Genomic DNA, 10,833 nt, shown 5'->3' with positions numbered 1-10,833 from the left:
AAAAAACAATTGTGAACCGATCTCACAAAGACCATTTTGGCTCAAATCCAGATCGTCTCACCTGCTGGTAGCCAACGACAATGCCCTCGTCGATCGCTACTATTGTCACGGCAAACCAGCAAAAGTAATCCTCAATCGTATATTTTTTTTCATCGCTGCGTACGGTCGGATTGATAAAGCATGATGCGCGCATGCGCGGTAAACCGTTGTACGGGTTTTTGTTGCTTTGTAAGGGGAATCGTAATCATTTATAAGGGCAGCTATTAGCCGAGGTTGACAGGTATGCAAAATTCTGATCCACCTAAACGGTGGAAGCAGCATGAAATAAACTTCCCACATAGACGAGCTTATTTTCTTATTTCCTTTTGTTTTTTTGCTGAAACGAAAATAAAAAGCCGAGAAAACTCACGTGACTGTCTTCGTCATGGTAGGAGTCGCAAATGGCGCGGTCGGCAGTCGTCCTCACGTCCCGGAAGACGATGGCGGGCACAGAGGCAAAGGCCACCAGGGCCCACATGAGTGCCAGCGTCCACGTCACAGTCTTGTGGCCCACCAGGGAGCTGACGCGATGGGGTCGCAGCACGGCCAGTAGTCGATAGAGGCTCATGAGGGTGATGATGTGAATGGAGGCGTACATGTTGGCCAGGCACAGGTAGAAGAGCACCTTACACATCACCGTCCCAAACGCCCACCTCTTCATCACCAAGTAGGCGATGAAGAACGGCGTCAGCGCCATCAGCGAACCGTCGGCGACGGCGAGGTTGAGGATGAAGAGAGTGGTGATGGTCTGCTTACGGGCCCGGGCCACGATGCTCCAGATAACAAAGAGATTACCGGGTAAGCCCAAGAGGAAAACCAGACCGAGGATGAGCGCGCCCATGGTGGTGGCGGCCGTGCTGTCCACGATGCTCTCGTTTTTCACCAGGTGCGGCGTGGAGCTGTTGGCTGGCGCCATCGGGGCGCAGCTGCAGAAAAAAAATGAAATAAAGCAAGAAAAATAAGCTCGACATGGCTGAGCACGCGCGGGTTTTGTCAAGTGTGTTTGTGCGGAGGGAGGGGTGATCTTAACGGGTTTTAACAGAGACTCCTAATTCCAGAGTCCAGACCAGACACGCTTGAGGTTGAGCAACATTCTACTCTTTACCGCCAACCGACCTCAATGCGCCACGCAGCTAAACAAATCAAAGAAATGTTCACAAGCAACTTGTCATCCAAATTTTCTAAATCCCCCCCCTGAGCTTGGGACAGAGGAGAAAAAAAAAAAATCCCGGGCAGTCAGGAAGTTTTTTGCTCCAGCACGGTGGCGTTCTTCTCTGCAAGGAAGTGTCCGATGCTCAGGAGATTAAGAGCAGGCGTGCTGCCATGGTGAAGCGACCACAAGATGTCGAAGGAGGAAATTGGCGCAAGATCTCTGTCAACAACCCGGCTGACTGTCTGGCCCACACAGACGAAGAAAATGTTCTGATTTGAAAAATCTCTTTTGGATGGGCCAGTCCGAGACCTTCGACAAAACACCTCATATTTCACCCCTATCCTGTACTCGTGCAGTCACCCTCCATCGCGTCGCTACCAAAAACTAAGACATTGCGCAATAATATTTTTCTTGTGTGTGGGTGCGTTTCAGTTTCCTGTGACTCATAACCAGCGTAGGAATTACCGCCACAACACACCCTGCTCAAATGAGAGCCACTCATTCTTACGCCTGCCGTAAAATGGCTACGTAAACACTCAAAGAGGAAACCGAGAAGGCCGAGACTCACCTGTTGAATCCCAAAAGAGAAACAGACGGCGTCCGAAAAAGAATTCTGAAGATGAACAACGTAGCGCCTCTTTTTAACCTTTGCTCCCGCCCACTGACCCGTCAAGGAGTCGCGCCTGCTGCAGCACGCCGGCATATGAAGGAGAGGGAGGTGCTTTCTCGATACCTCTCCGCCTACATCTACCTGGATGTTGAGTCTCGTACGGCAGCAAAGGACAAGAAGAGTCGGCAGCAACTAAACACAGACGGGGAGGATTGTGAGACAACATTCATATTTGTACTTTCAATGTCATTCTTTTAAAATGGGACGCCCCGAGGCTCAGGAGATTTCCGCATGCGGCTTATGCGTCCCCTGGGGCGAACCAAATCAAGTCGGTTTTATTTATGTCGTGTCAACTTGCAACAGAAGATTATCTCAAGGCAACTTTAAGGAGCGCGTTCTTCATAAATCCAAGAAATGAGCAAGCACTTGGCGCCAGAGGCAAAATTCCCTCGCAGGAAGTAACCTCAACCAAAACTACTGCGGAGACAAGCGCGAGTCATCCCCTGACGACACGCTTGATCATAAAGTCAAGTCTGAAGTTTACTCTTACGAATGGAGAGACGGTGGCTGCTCCTCCGGATCGCATCGGGCAGACGGTTCTGCAGGAGAGGCGCTCGACCCACATTTGCCCCATCCTTTACAAGTCGTACGTACGCCCTCGTAAAGCCTCTCCAATTGTAATCGGCCGAGATAGCATTCTTCAAACATTCAGGGAGGGGTGACATGATAAAATATACTCGCGTGACTTTCTCGAAACTACAATGGCAAATGCAATGTAAACACATACGTGAGGCGATGTGGCAATGACGTGTGGGCACATAGCTGCGGGCCTGAGAGAGGCTTAAGTTTTGAAATGTACACAAAAAAAAAGAAAAGAGTGGCTGGGGGCGGAGGAGAGTGACACGCTTGATGGGAACACACCCATTTTCGAGGTGTTATTGGAGCTTTCAGACTTCACTTGATCTTCAGTCACAGAACACTCGACGCATACAAACTAAACTACTGCTGACGTCCAAAAGCGGTGCGGCCTGTTTCGAGACAACAATGGGTCCTTTACCAAAGCGACTTGGGATGCTTTGTCAAAAGATGACATGAGACGGAAATGGCACCTCAAGACTAAGAAAAAAAAAAGAATCGACTTGAGGTGAGTTCTGGTTCTATCGTATTCTGCTGACTCACCACATTGGAGATTGACACCGATGAGCACAAAGATTTTGGGTCATCTGGCAGCGCTACAGGAACTGATGCGCTTGCGGTCGGCCCCGGGAAGATGATGACGATCTTCCGGCTCATCCTACTCATTGGCCTGACGTCCAGCTGTGAGTCGATCTCCATATCTGAACCATCGCGTGATCTTGCGACCCTCGTTTTGACTCCTGCGGGCGGATTTGACGCAAACGTGACTCAAGACTCCTACCGGGCCCGAGAAAATGACAACATCACTCTGGGCTGGAAGTTCACCAGCCGTGCCAACGTGTCGCTCACCTCGCTTCGGATTCACTGCGAACTCTTCAGGGAGGGCGAGGTCACCGTCCTCTTTCAACTACTGGGCGGCGTGGCGGTTCATTTGGTGGGCCGCGTGCAGTGTGACAGGGATGCTCTGAGACGGGGACAAATAAGCCTCCAACTGTCCAAGCTGCGAATGGAAGACTCGGGAGTGTACCGGTGTCAAGTTAAAACCAGCACCGGTGTGAAATCTGGAAAGTATCGAGTCATCGTGAGAGGTAGGCCTCCAAAATGGCTTCATGAAACATAAATGGCAGTTGAGGGGGGATCGTTACCGAAGCTGTGTGTTGTCTTTGCAGCCAGTGCTGTCGACGGGACGTCGGCGAGTCCCCCGAGGAACAATTCGCACATTCTCAAGGGACTCCTCCTGATCGCGGCGGCGGCCGCCGCGGCGGCAGCGGTTGCCGCCGGTTACCTGCTCTCACTGATGCTGCTTTGACATTTCAGGCCAGATGGAGCCTTGGCACTGAGAGGTGGCTACAGAATGCTCGATGCATTTCTATTACTGTTACCGTTAATTTAAAATACACGAAATTGTTCTTGCATGTGTCAAGTTCAAAAGTAAATTTTGAGGGGATCAATTGGGATGAAATGAGAAACAACGTTGCCTCTTTTGGAAGTATTTTAATGGCTCAAATGAGATACTGACACTATTTTGAGAATTAAGTACAGTAATACCTCAAGATACAAGCGTAATTTACTCAATGACCATGCTCCTTACTCAAAGAATTGATGCCTCAAATCATATTTCCCCATTGAAATGAATGGAAGTACCAATAATCCGTTCCCGCCTGGCCACCAAAAAAGAAACTCCTTCTGGTGTACCCACATTGGCCACCTGGGGTGAGTATAATACAGTCACACAGATAGGTCACTCCCTCTCTGTGGCTCAATAACCTGCAGTCATATTAGTTGTTCTTTGCAGTGGCCATATAATATATGCCTGTCAGTGTGATATTGTCTGTCTACAAGGGTTGCTGGGTTATAACACTGCTATAACTAATGCTAACTGTCAGTCCATCAATGGAATTTTTCCATTATGTGTTAACATTAAGCTAGCAGGGACATTCTTAAGGCAATGTTGTTTGGATGTTTTGAATACACAACACGTGATTAAATTTGTTTTATGAACTGGGAGAAGGAATAAACATCTTGAAGCTTCTTTTTTTTCTCTTCTGCTAATCTGTTGCTTACTGCGTGTGTTGACTTGACGGCCCGTGTGCAGCACTCGTATCTTAAGTCTCTGCTCACAAGTCCAAGCAAAAAAAAAAAAAAAAAAAAGGGGGTGGCCCGGTGAACCAGTGGTTAGCACGTTGACCTAACAGTACAGAGGTACGGGGTTCAATTCCAGCTCTGGCCTCCTCCCTGTGTGGAGTTTGCATGTTCTCCGTGGGTTTTCTCCGGGTACTCCAGTTTCCTCCCACATTCCAAAAACATGCATGGTGGGTTAATGCAACACTCTAAATTGTCCCTAGGTGTGAGTGTGAGCGTGGATGGTTGTTCATCTCTGTGTGCCCTGCAATTGGCTGGCAACCGGTTCAGGGTGTCCCCTGCCTACTGCCCGAAGACGGCTGGGATAGGCTCCAGCATCCCCGCGACCCTTGTGAGGATAATCGGATCGGAAAACGGATGGATGGATGAAGACAAAAAAAAAAAAAAAAATCATCCAAATGACAGTACCAAGAAAAACGTCAGGTCACTTGTGTCTCAAGTTGCCGGTGTTTTCAAAAACGTCGTGTTGATTGCTGGCTAGATGTGGCTAAGGAGTACAGCGGTCATCTAGTTTGCTAAGTGTTTTAAAGGAACAGTCTTCTTTGTGAGGCGTGTAGAATGACACCTGTCAGTTGGCGAGTGTGCCATCGCCCTCCAGGACATCAGAGATCATGAGGCACAGTTGGGAGAAGGACGGACGGTCCTCAGGTCTCTGTGGACACCGAAGGAAGAGTCATCCCGTTGTACTAAGAAACAACATCATGCGTGTGGGGTGGGGCTGACCTCCTGCCAGCACATCTGCATGATGTCATAGATGGCCTCGGTGGCAAGCTTGGGCCTGTAGAGGCGGTGACCTTCTGTTACCAAGGTAACAACCTCGTGGTTGTCACTGTGCTCAAATGGCATGCGGCCTTCGGTGAATGCCTCCCACATCAGCACCCCTGCACGGTCAAAGTGACGAAAATGCAAAGGTAAGGGCAAACAGCACATCTGCGTCCGCTAATCGTGCAAGAAAATTCATCTGAGGTTTATGGTCGGTCGCGGCGTCTGACCATAGGACCAGATGTCCGACTTGCTGCTGTATTTGCAGAAGTTGAAGACTTCTGGAGGCGACCACTTCACGGGGAACTTGGACCCCAACGACGAGGTGTACTGGTCATCCAAAATGTACCTACGGCACAAAAGCGGGAGATCTGCCAACACTGCTTCATTCACTCAATGGCCAACAAAGGACGGCATGCCCACCTGGCCATGCCGAAGTCAGACACCTTGACAACCAGGGCGTCATTCACCAGGCAGTTCCTGGCCCCCAGATCTCTGTGAATGAAGCTGCTACTCTCCAAGTACTGCATGCCCTCGCAAACGTCCAGGCAGACGCTCAGTAGCGAGGCGGCGCCCATGCAGCCCCGCCGACTCCGCAGGAAGTCCAGCAGGCAGCCGTGCTCCATGAACTCGGTGACGATGTAGATGGGCCGCTGCTGGCTGCACACGCCGTACAGCTGCACGAGCTTGGGATGGGACAACTTCCTGGTGGCGACGGCAAAGCGAGAATACAACTGTTCAAAAATGCCATCGCGAAGACCTCTGGGGTTCCTCCTCGTCTTTTCTGACGTACATCATGACCTTGGCCTCCTCGATGAAGTCCTCTTCAAACATGGCGCCCTGTTTGATGGCTTTGATGGCAACTTTGTGCTGTGCCCTCCACATGCCGAGCCGCACCACCCCGGCCTGACCGCTGCCAACCTCTTTCATGAAGGTCAAGTCGCTGGGGTTGATCTCCCACTTCTCTATGGGACCAGATGTCACAATGAATATCGTAAATCTAATTTCATCTAAGCAGAATTATCACACACACAAAAAAAAAAAAAAGTCCCACCGTAGCTGAAGCCAGCTGTGGATGGAGCGGACCTGTCCTGTTTCCCGACAGGATATCTCAATCTGGTGACCAGGCCTGACGTGATGAGAGTTGTTCTATTATTATTACGCTGCACGTCATCTACTGTGCGTGAGAAAAATGTAACTGTTGACCAATAGAATCTCCCGTGGTGCACCTGCCGCGTTGTGTTGATGGTACGTGATGAGTTCAGCGATGGATTGGAACACGTGCTTCCCCGCCAGGTAAAACTGTTTGGGCGAGCCTTTGGTCTCCCTGATGCGGTAATGTTTAATACCGCCGCCTCCATTCCTGCAAACCAATGCGACAATCGTGACATCCTTTGTCGTCCGTCAAGTCGACGGGGGGCGCGAGCGCGAGGCGCTTACCCTGCCATGGACTTGCTGTAGAGCGACACCGTGTAGGTTCCCCTGGTGCTGGACTCTCTGACAATGAAGGTGCCCTCTTTGTCCTGTAGAGGGCGACAAACACAGTGTGGTGAACACGCAAGCATTTTTAAACACATTGGGAACGTATTTGACCACAAAAAAACAATAATTTTGCATGCACTTAAACTATAGCTGTCAGAACAACCTGTGAAAACGTATCAAGAGGGGATACCCAGAAGTCCTCACCTCTTTCCGCAGGAGCTCTTCAGCCTTGTTCCTGTTGACATGCTTGCTGTACCAGCTTGCACACGTGACGGAGACACGCGCACAAAAACACACACGTGTTCATCTGGATGCTTTTAAACGGCTTAGCCTTCTCTCTAAAAGTCATTAAAATGACTCACGCAAACTGCGCCAGGTTCCCGGATTCTTTCTCAGCGACGTAGTTACTCGGGATGTAGCCTTCCTCCCTGTGTAGGTAGAGAGATGATGATGATGGTCCTAAAAGTCTCATCTGGTGACAGAGTGTAAAATGTGACACGCATGACTGCATCCCAAGACCTGCCAACGTACCCGTCCTGGTTGCGCGCTTTGTACCAGTTGACATCGCAACGCTCCACGATGACGTATTCGCCTCCTTTGACAAGACTGAGGTCGTGCGGCTCGCTGCCCTCAAAGTCATATAGCGCCACCACGGTCTCCTCATCATAGTCGCAAGCCTCGGGAAGGAGCGGTTGCAGGTGCTGTGGGAGGGAGGTGGGTGGTGGGTAAGGGGACGACTGGATGTGAGCTTTTGGGCGTGCGCGGGAATGCGCGAATGGGCGGTTACCCTCCCATATGTGCCGTCCTCAGCGGGAATCGGGGGCAGCGGTTTCCTGGAAGCTACAAAAGAGGAACGGAAAGGGGAAGAAGAGTGAGAGTGCGAATCGTCTCGTATATTGTTTGAGCAAGCTTTTGGAATGATGGGACGGCGGCCGCTCACCATCTCCAAACGGGTTATACTCCTCACAGCCCGGGGCCTGCTTCTCCTCCTGACGGCAGCACAGCCACTCGCCCTCCCACCAGAACTGCGGGTGGAACTTGGTCAGGATCTCCCGGTTGTCTCGGATCTCTGCAAACGGACGGGCGTCAGCCGACAAGTTTCTGGCTGACAGTGGCGCAACGGTTGAATGCTGAGAAAAGCAAAAAAAAAAAAAAAGTACTGACCTTCTTTCATTCGCTGGACCCAGGCACTCCGGCTGTTGTGGCTTGGCGTGAACACATAGAGCGTGTTAGTGTTGTGCACCACCTGTAAAATTGTTTTCAAACATTAGCACCACATGGTACGTTTACTCCCTTGCATTCACTCATTTTGGAAGCATTGCACTTGTCAGAGAAGTTTGCAATGCGTTTCTCACTTTGTTGATGGAGACCAAATGACAGAATTGATAATGACGGCACACGAGGTGCTTCTGAACGTTACATAAACAAACTCAGAAAACAGGTAAGCCGTGACTGGTCGTTACCTAAGCGCTGAGACTTGGTGATGTCATTTTCAGTTGACAGCAAGTGGCAAAGCGGTTGCCTCGGCCGAGATAGCCGCTTACCGGTAAAATCATATTCCACAAACGCAATATTAATCAGAATGCTGAGCTTAGACTAGGGGGCGCATCAAACATTTTATTGTTGGGAACATTTTTGACTTGACTTCCCTTTGAATACATTTGTAGAAATTACAAAAATAGTTTTATTACCTTAACTTCATGGTGTGTTGTAAAACCTATTCAATCACTTTCTGGAATAGTTTGCAATGTGTAAAAAGTGAAGCACGGTGAAGACTTTTTGGATACACGGTAAGTCATGCTTGACGATAAATGGGCTCGGTTTTTTTTGGAGAGGAGTGGCTCTTTTTTTCAGTGTGGTTGTGGTAACGTTCATCAAGAGCTGCATTTTCGTAAATGAGCTCACACGGCCAACCTGGAAAGGATATTTGTTCTGGCAGGGGTTGAGCACACCCTCATCCTTGACCACCTCCACGCATCGGATGCGACTCAGCTCGATGGAGCCTCTCTGGAACTTTTTCTGTGGACAACAAGAACACAATTTCTTAGTTGCGCTTTACTTCCTGTGCACGAATGATGACAAAAGAGTAGCGTTAACCTCCGCCCTGCCGTCGTAGTAGCTGAGGCTGTTCTTAGTCAGGACAAACAGCCTCTCCTTGTAGTTGAGTGGAGACATCCTCCTCTTCTGCTGCGATCGCTTGATCAGCTTCTCTTCCAACAGCGGCTCATCACTCATCTTGGCGCCAATTCGAATGTCATCGCATGGCCGGACGCTGACACGAGACACTTGACTCGATCTGAGCTACGGGACAACTGTGAGCTTGTCAATCATTAGACCAGCACAGACTATGGTCAAAGAAAAAACTGTGAGGTCATTACATTCACATCTTGGCATTTACACACAAAGGTAAATAGTACAGGAAAATTAACAGAAATTAGTCTACACTGGCTGTCAGGTAGCAGACAGAAGCCGAAACAAATTTTTACTTTTGAATGCGTATTCAAGAACCGCCAACAAAACAGGACATTTCAAATACAGATGAATGAATGAAATTTAACACGACAAAATTCCACCAGAGGACGCCAAAGTAGTACTTTTATCGGTTTGTCCTGAGCGCAAAACAGCGGCGAGACCAGATTTTCAGCAAATAACTGAGGTCATCCACGATATTGGGCCCATCAAGATGCGTTGTATCGATTTTGTAAAACAAACAGCTTCCAACAATGGAGTCTATTTATTACAATAGTTCCCCTGGCTGACCTTGATCCAGCAGGCTATAATGCAACTATGTGACTGTAATGACATAATATACGTGCAGTGTAGTGCTCCAAAGCTTGGCCAGATGGGTCAATAATAAAGTCCACAAAATATAAATTCCTTATTAATGATAAGAGCAAGTAAACTATTCAGAACACAGGACACCCTGATAATTAACTAGCACGGTTAGCAAGGAGCTAACAAGCTAATTAGCACTGTTAGCCGCTGACATGTCTGCTACTCAATGAGAATTTGACTGTAATTTTTGTTTTTTTATTGTAAATAATCTGTTTCTTGAAAAGTAAAATAAATAAATAAAGACTACTGATGCTCTTGGCATGATAACCCATATGCTGCAGTCGATGTAAATAATTTTATATAACGCAACATACATTTTTACAAAAATTGTAAAAGTATTATTCCTGAATACTTATTTTACTTTCAACCACTCGACATGTTCAGTGGCATCAGTGCTATACATACACATATAGTTCTTATTTTTTTCTTTGTATTTTTGCCCTCTATGGACAATAAAAGCGGTATTGTGCTATGACCAAAACATAAATATAAATCTATATAAATAAAACATGAATTGGAATATTTCATATCACACAATTTTTATGCTTTGTCTTTGATTTAAAGATGACAATACGCAAAAATCTACAAAAATTGTAGAAATTGTAACACATGGGGTATTACACTAAAGGCAATATGCCATAATTAATTTCTTCAACCGAATCATTGAGAGCTACGAAAGTACAGTACAGTTCAACGAAACATGCACACTTCCTTGAAAGAATGTTTCACACTGAGGAATATTTGCTTTACCATAAACAAGAGAAACATTTGCCCCACTTTCTTCAGTGCAGGACCGAGGAAATGAGAGATGGCATCAGGCTGATAGATTCAATCACAGCATCGACTCATTTTGTTCTTGAAAAGGTCCACAAATGCAAAAAAGACTTACACGTTCGGCACCACGTGTGGCTATCACGGCTGGATTTTCTTCTTCCACGCTGTTTCTCAAGCCAAATGCAGCTTTAGACCTGATGTGATGACCTCCCAAAAAAAAGTTACGTGATGTCACATGTAATTTGTAACTTTCACTTCTCCTTTTGATGCCTCGCATACGTTTGACATAGCCTGCAGCGCCCCGAGTCAACTTCCTGTCAAAGACACAAACACTGAACACAAAGTGGGAGAGGAAATGTTCAACTCAAATCAATGATTAATTCTCAGACTCACACATGAT

General features: G+C 47.8%; 3 protein-coding genes across 7 annotated transcripts in view; 1 reads left to right on the top strand and 2 right to left on the bottom strand.

Moving 5' to 3' along the window:
* The window catches only part of LOC109516517 (leukotriene B4 receptor 1-like), a 5,324-nt gene extending 2,161 nt beyond the window's left edge, over window positions 1-3,163 (bottom strand). Inside the window, exons 1-4 of one of the 4 annotated variants that reach the window (XM_019871139.1) lie at window positions 3,057-3,140; window positions 2,982-3,026; window positions 1,944-1,994; window positions 410-965 (exon numbers count right to left, since the gene is read on the bottom strand). In XM_019871139.1, the coding sequence (XP_019726698.1) occupies window positions 410-965; window positions 1,944-1,994; window positions 2,982-3,025 (651 nt within the window). In that variant the 5' untranslated portion in view covers window position 3,026; window positions 3,057-3,140. The other 3 variants (XM_019871138.1, XM_019871141.1, XM_019871140.1) reach the window with 3 other exon arrangements.
* LOC109516519 (uncharacterized) lies at window positions 2,752-3,923 on the top strand. Its single transcript, XM_019871144.1, has 4 exons — window positions 2,752-2,946; window positions 3,033-3,526; window positions 3,608-3,771; window positions 3,838-3,923. Exons 1-3 carry the CDS (start codon window positions 2,894-2,896, stop codon window positions 3,745-3,747), a joined length of 687 nt encoding a protein of 228 aa, XP_019726703.1. The 5' UTR covers window positions 2,752-2,893; the 3' UTR covers window positions 3,748-3,771; window positions 3,838-3,923.
* A 974-nt stretch (window positions 3,924-4,897) lies between these two features.
* On the bottom strand, window positions 4,898-10,779 carry tec (tec protein tyrosine kinase). 2 transcript variants are annotated; one of them, XM_019871128.1, is made up of 17 exons: window positions 10,549-10,779; window positions 8,922-9,125; window positions 8,739-8,843; window positions 7,989-8,070; window positions 7,765-7,893; window positions 7,612-7,664; window positions 7,356-7,525; window positions 7,187-7,252; window positions 7,029-7,083; window positions 6,783-6,865; window positions 6,572-6,705; window positions 6,397-6,471; window positions 6,136-6,307; window positions 5,766-6,047; window positions 5,573-5,691; window positions 5,304-5,461; window positions 4,898-5,232 (listed from the first exon to the last, which is right to left on the bottom strand). In XM_019871128.1, the coding sequence occupies exons 1-17, from the start codon at window positions 10,708-10,710 to the stop codon at window positions 5,149-5,151; spliced, it is 2,133 nt and encodes a 710-aa protein (XP_019726687.1). In that variant the 5' UTR covers window positions 10,711-10,779; the 3' UTR covers window positions 4,898-5,148. The 2 variants fall into 2 exon arrangements, with proteins under 2 accessions (XP_019726687.1, XP_019726688.1); XM_019871129.1 differs by having other exon boundaries at window positions 8,922-9,131; window positions 10,546-10,778.
* Window positions 10,780-10,833: the final 54 nt, after the last annotated feature.

Source organism: Hippocampus comes, unplaced genomic scaffold (assembly GCF_001891065.2).
Source record: "Hippocampus comes isolate QL1 unplaced genomic scaffold, H_comes_QL1_v1.1 scaffold83, whole genome shotgun sequence".
NCBI classification, from domain to species: Eukaryota; Metazoa; Chordata; class Actinopteri; order Syngnathiformes; family Syngnathidae; genus Hippocampus; species Hippocampus comes.
The sequence above is the reverse complement of the archived record's forward strand: the minus strand, read 5'-3'. Positions and strand labels throughout refer to the sequence as shown.

Excerpts from the sequence above, each read along its gene's own strand:
- LOC109516519 (XM_019871144.1), top strand. The coding sequence starts at position 2,894 with ATGAGACGGAAATGGCACCTCAAGACTAAGAAAAAAAAAAGAATCGAC. Across the intron at positions 2,947-3,032 it reads AAAAAAAGAATCGACTTGAG|CGCTACAGGAACTGATGCGC; the intron begins GTGAGTTCTGGT and ends GTCATCTGGCAG. Across the intron at positions 3,527-3,607 it reads GTATCGAGTCATCGTGAGAG|CCAGTGCTGTCGACGGGACG; the intron begins GTAGGCCTCCAA and ends TTGTCTTTGCAG.
- tec (XM_019871128.1), bottom strand. The coding sequence starts at position 10,710 with ATGCGAGGCATCAAAAGGAGAAGTGAAAGTTACAAATTACATGTGACA. Across the intron at positions 8,071-8,738 it reads AGAACAAATATCCTTTCCAG|GTGGTGCACAACACTAACAC; the intron begins GTTGGCCGTGTG and ends ACAATTTTACAG. Across the intron at positions 7,084-7,186 it reads GGGAACCTGGCGCAGTTTGC|CTGGTACAGCAAGCATGTCA; the intron begins GTGAGTCATTTT and ends CACGTGTGCAAG.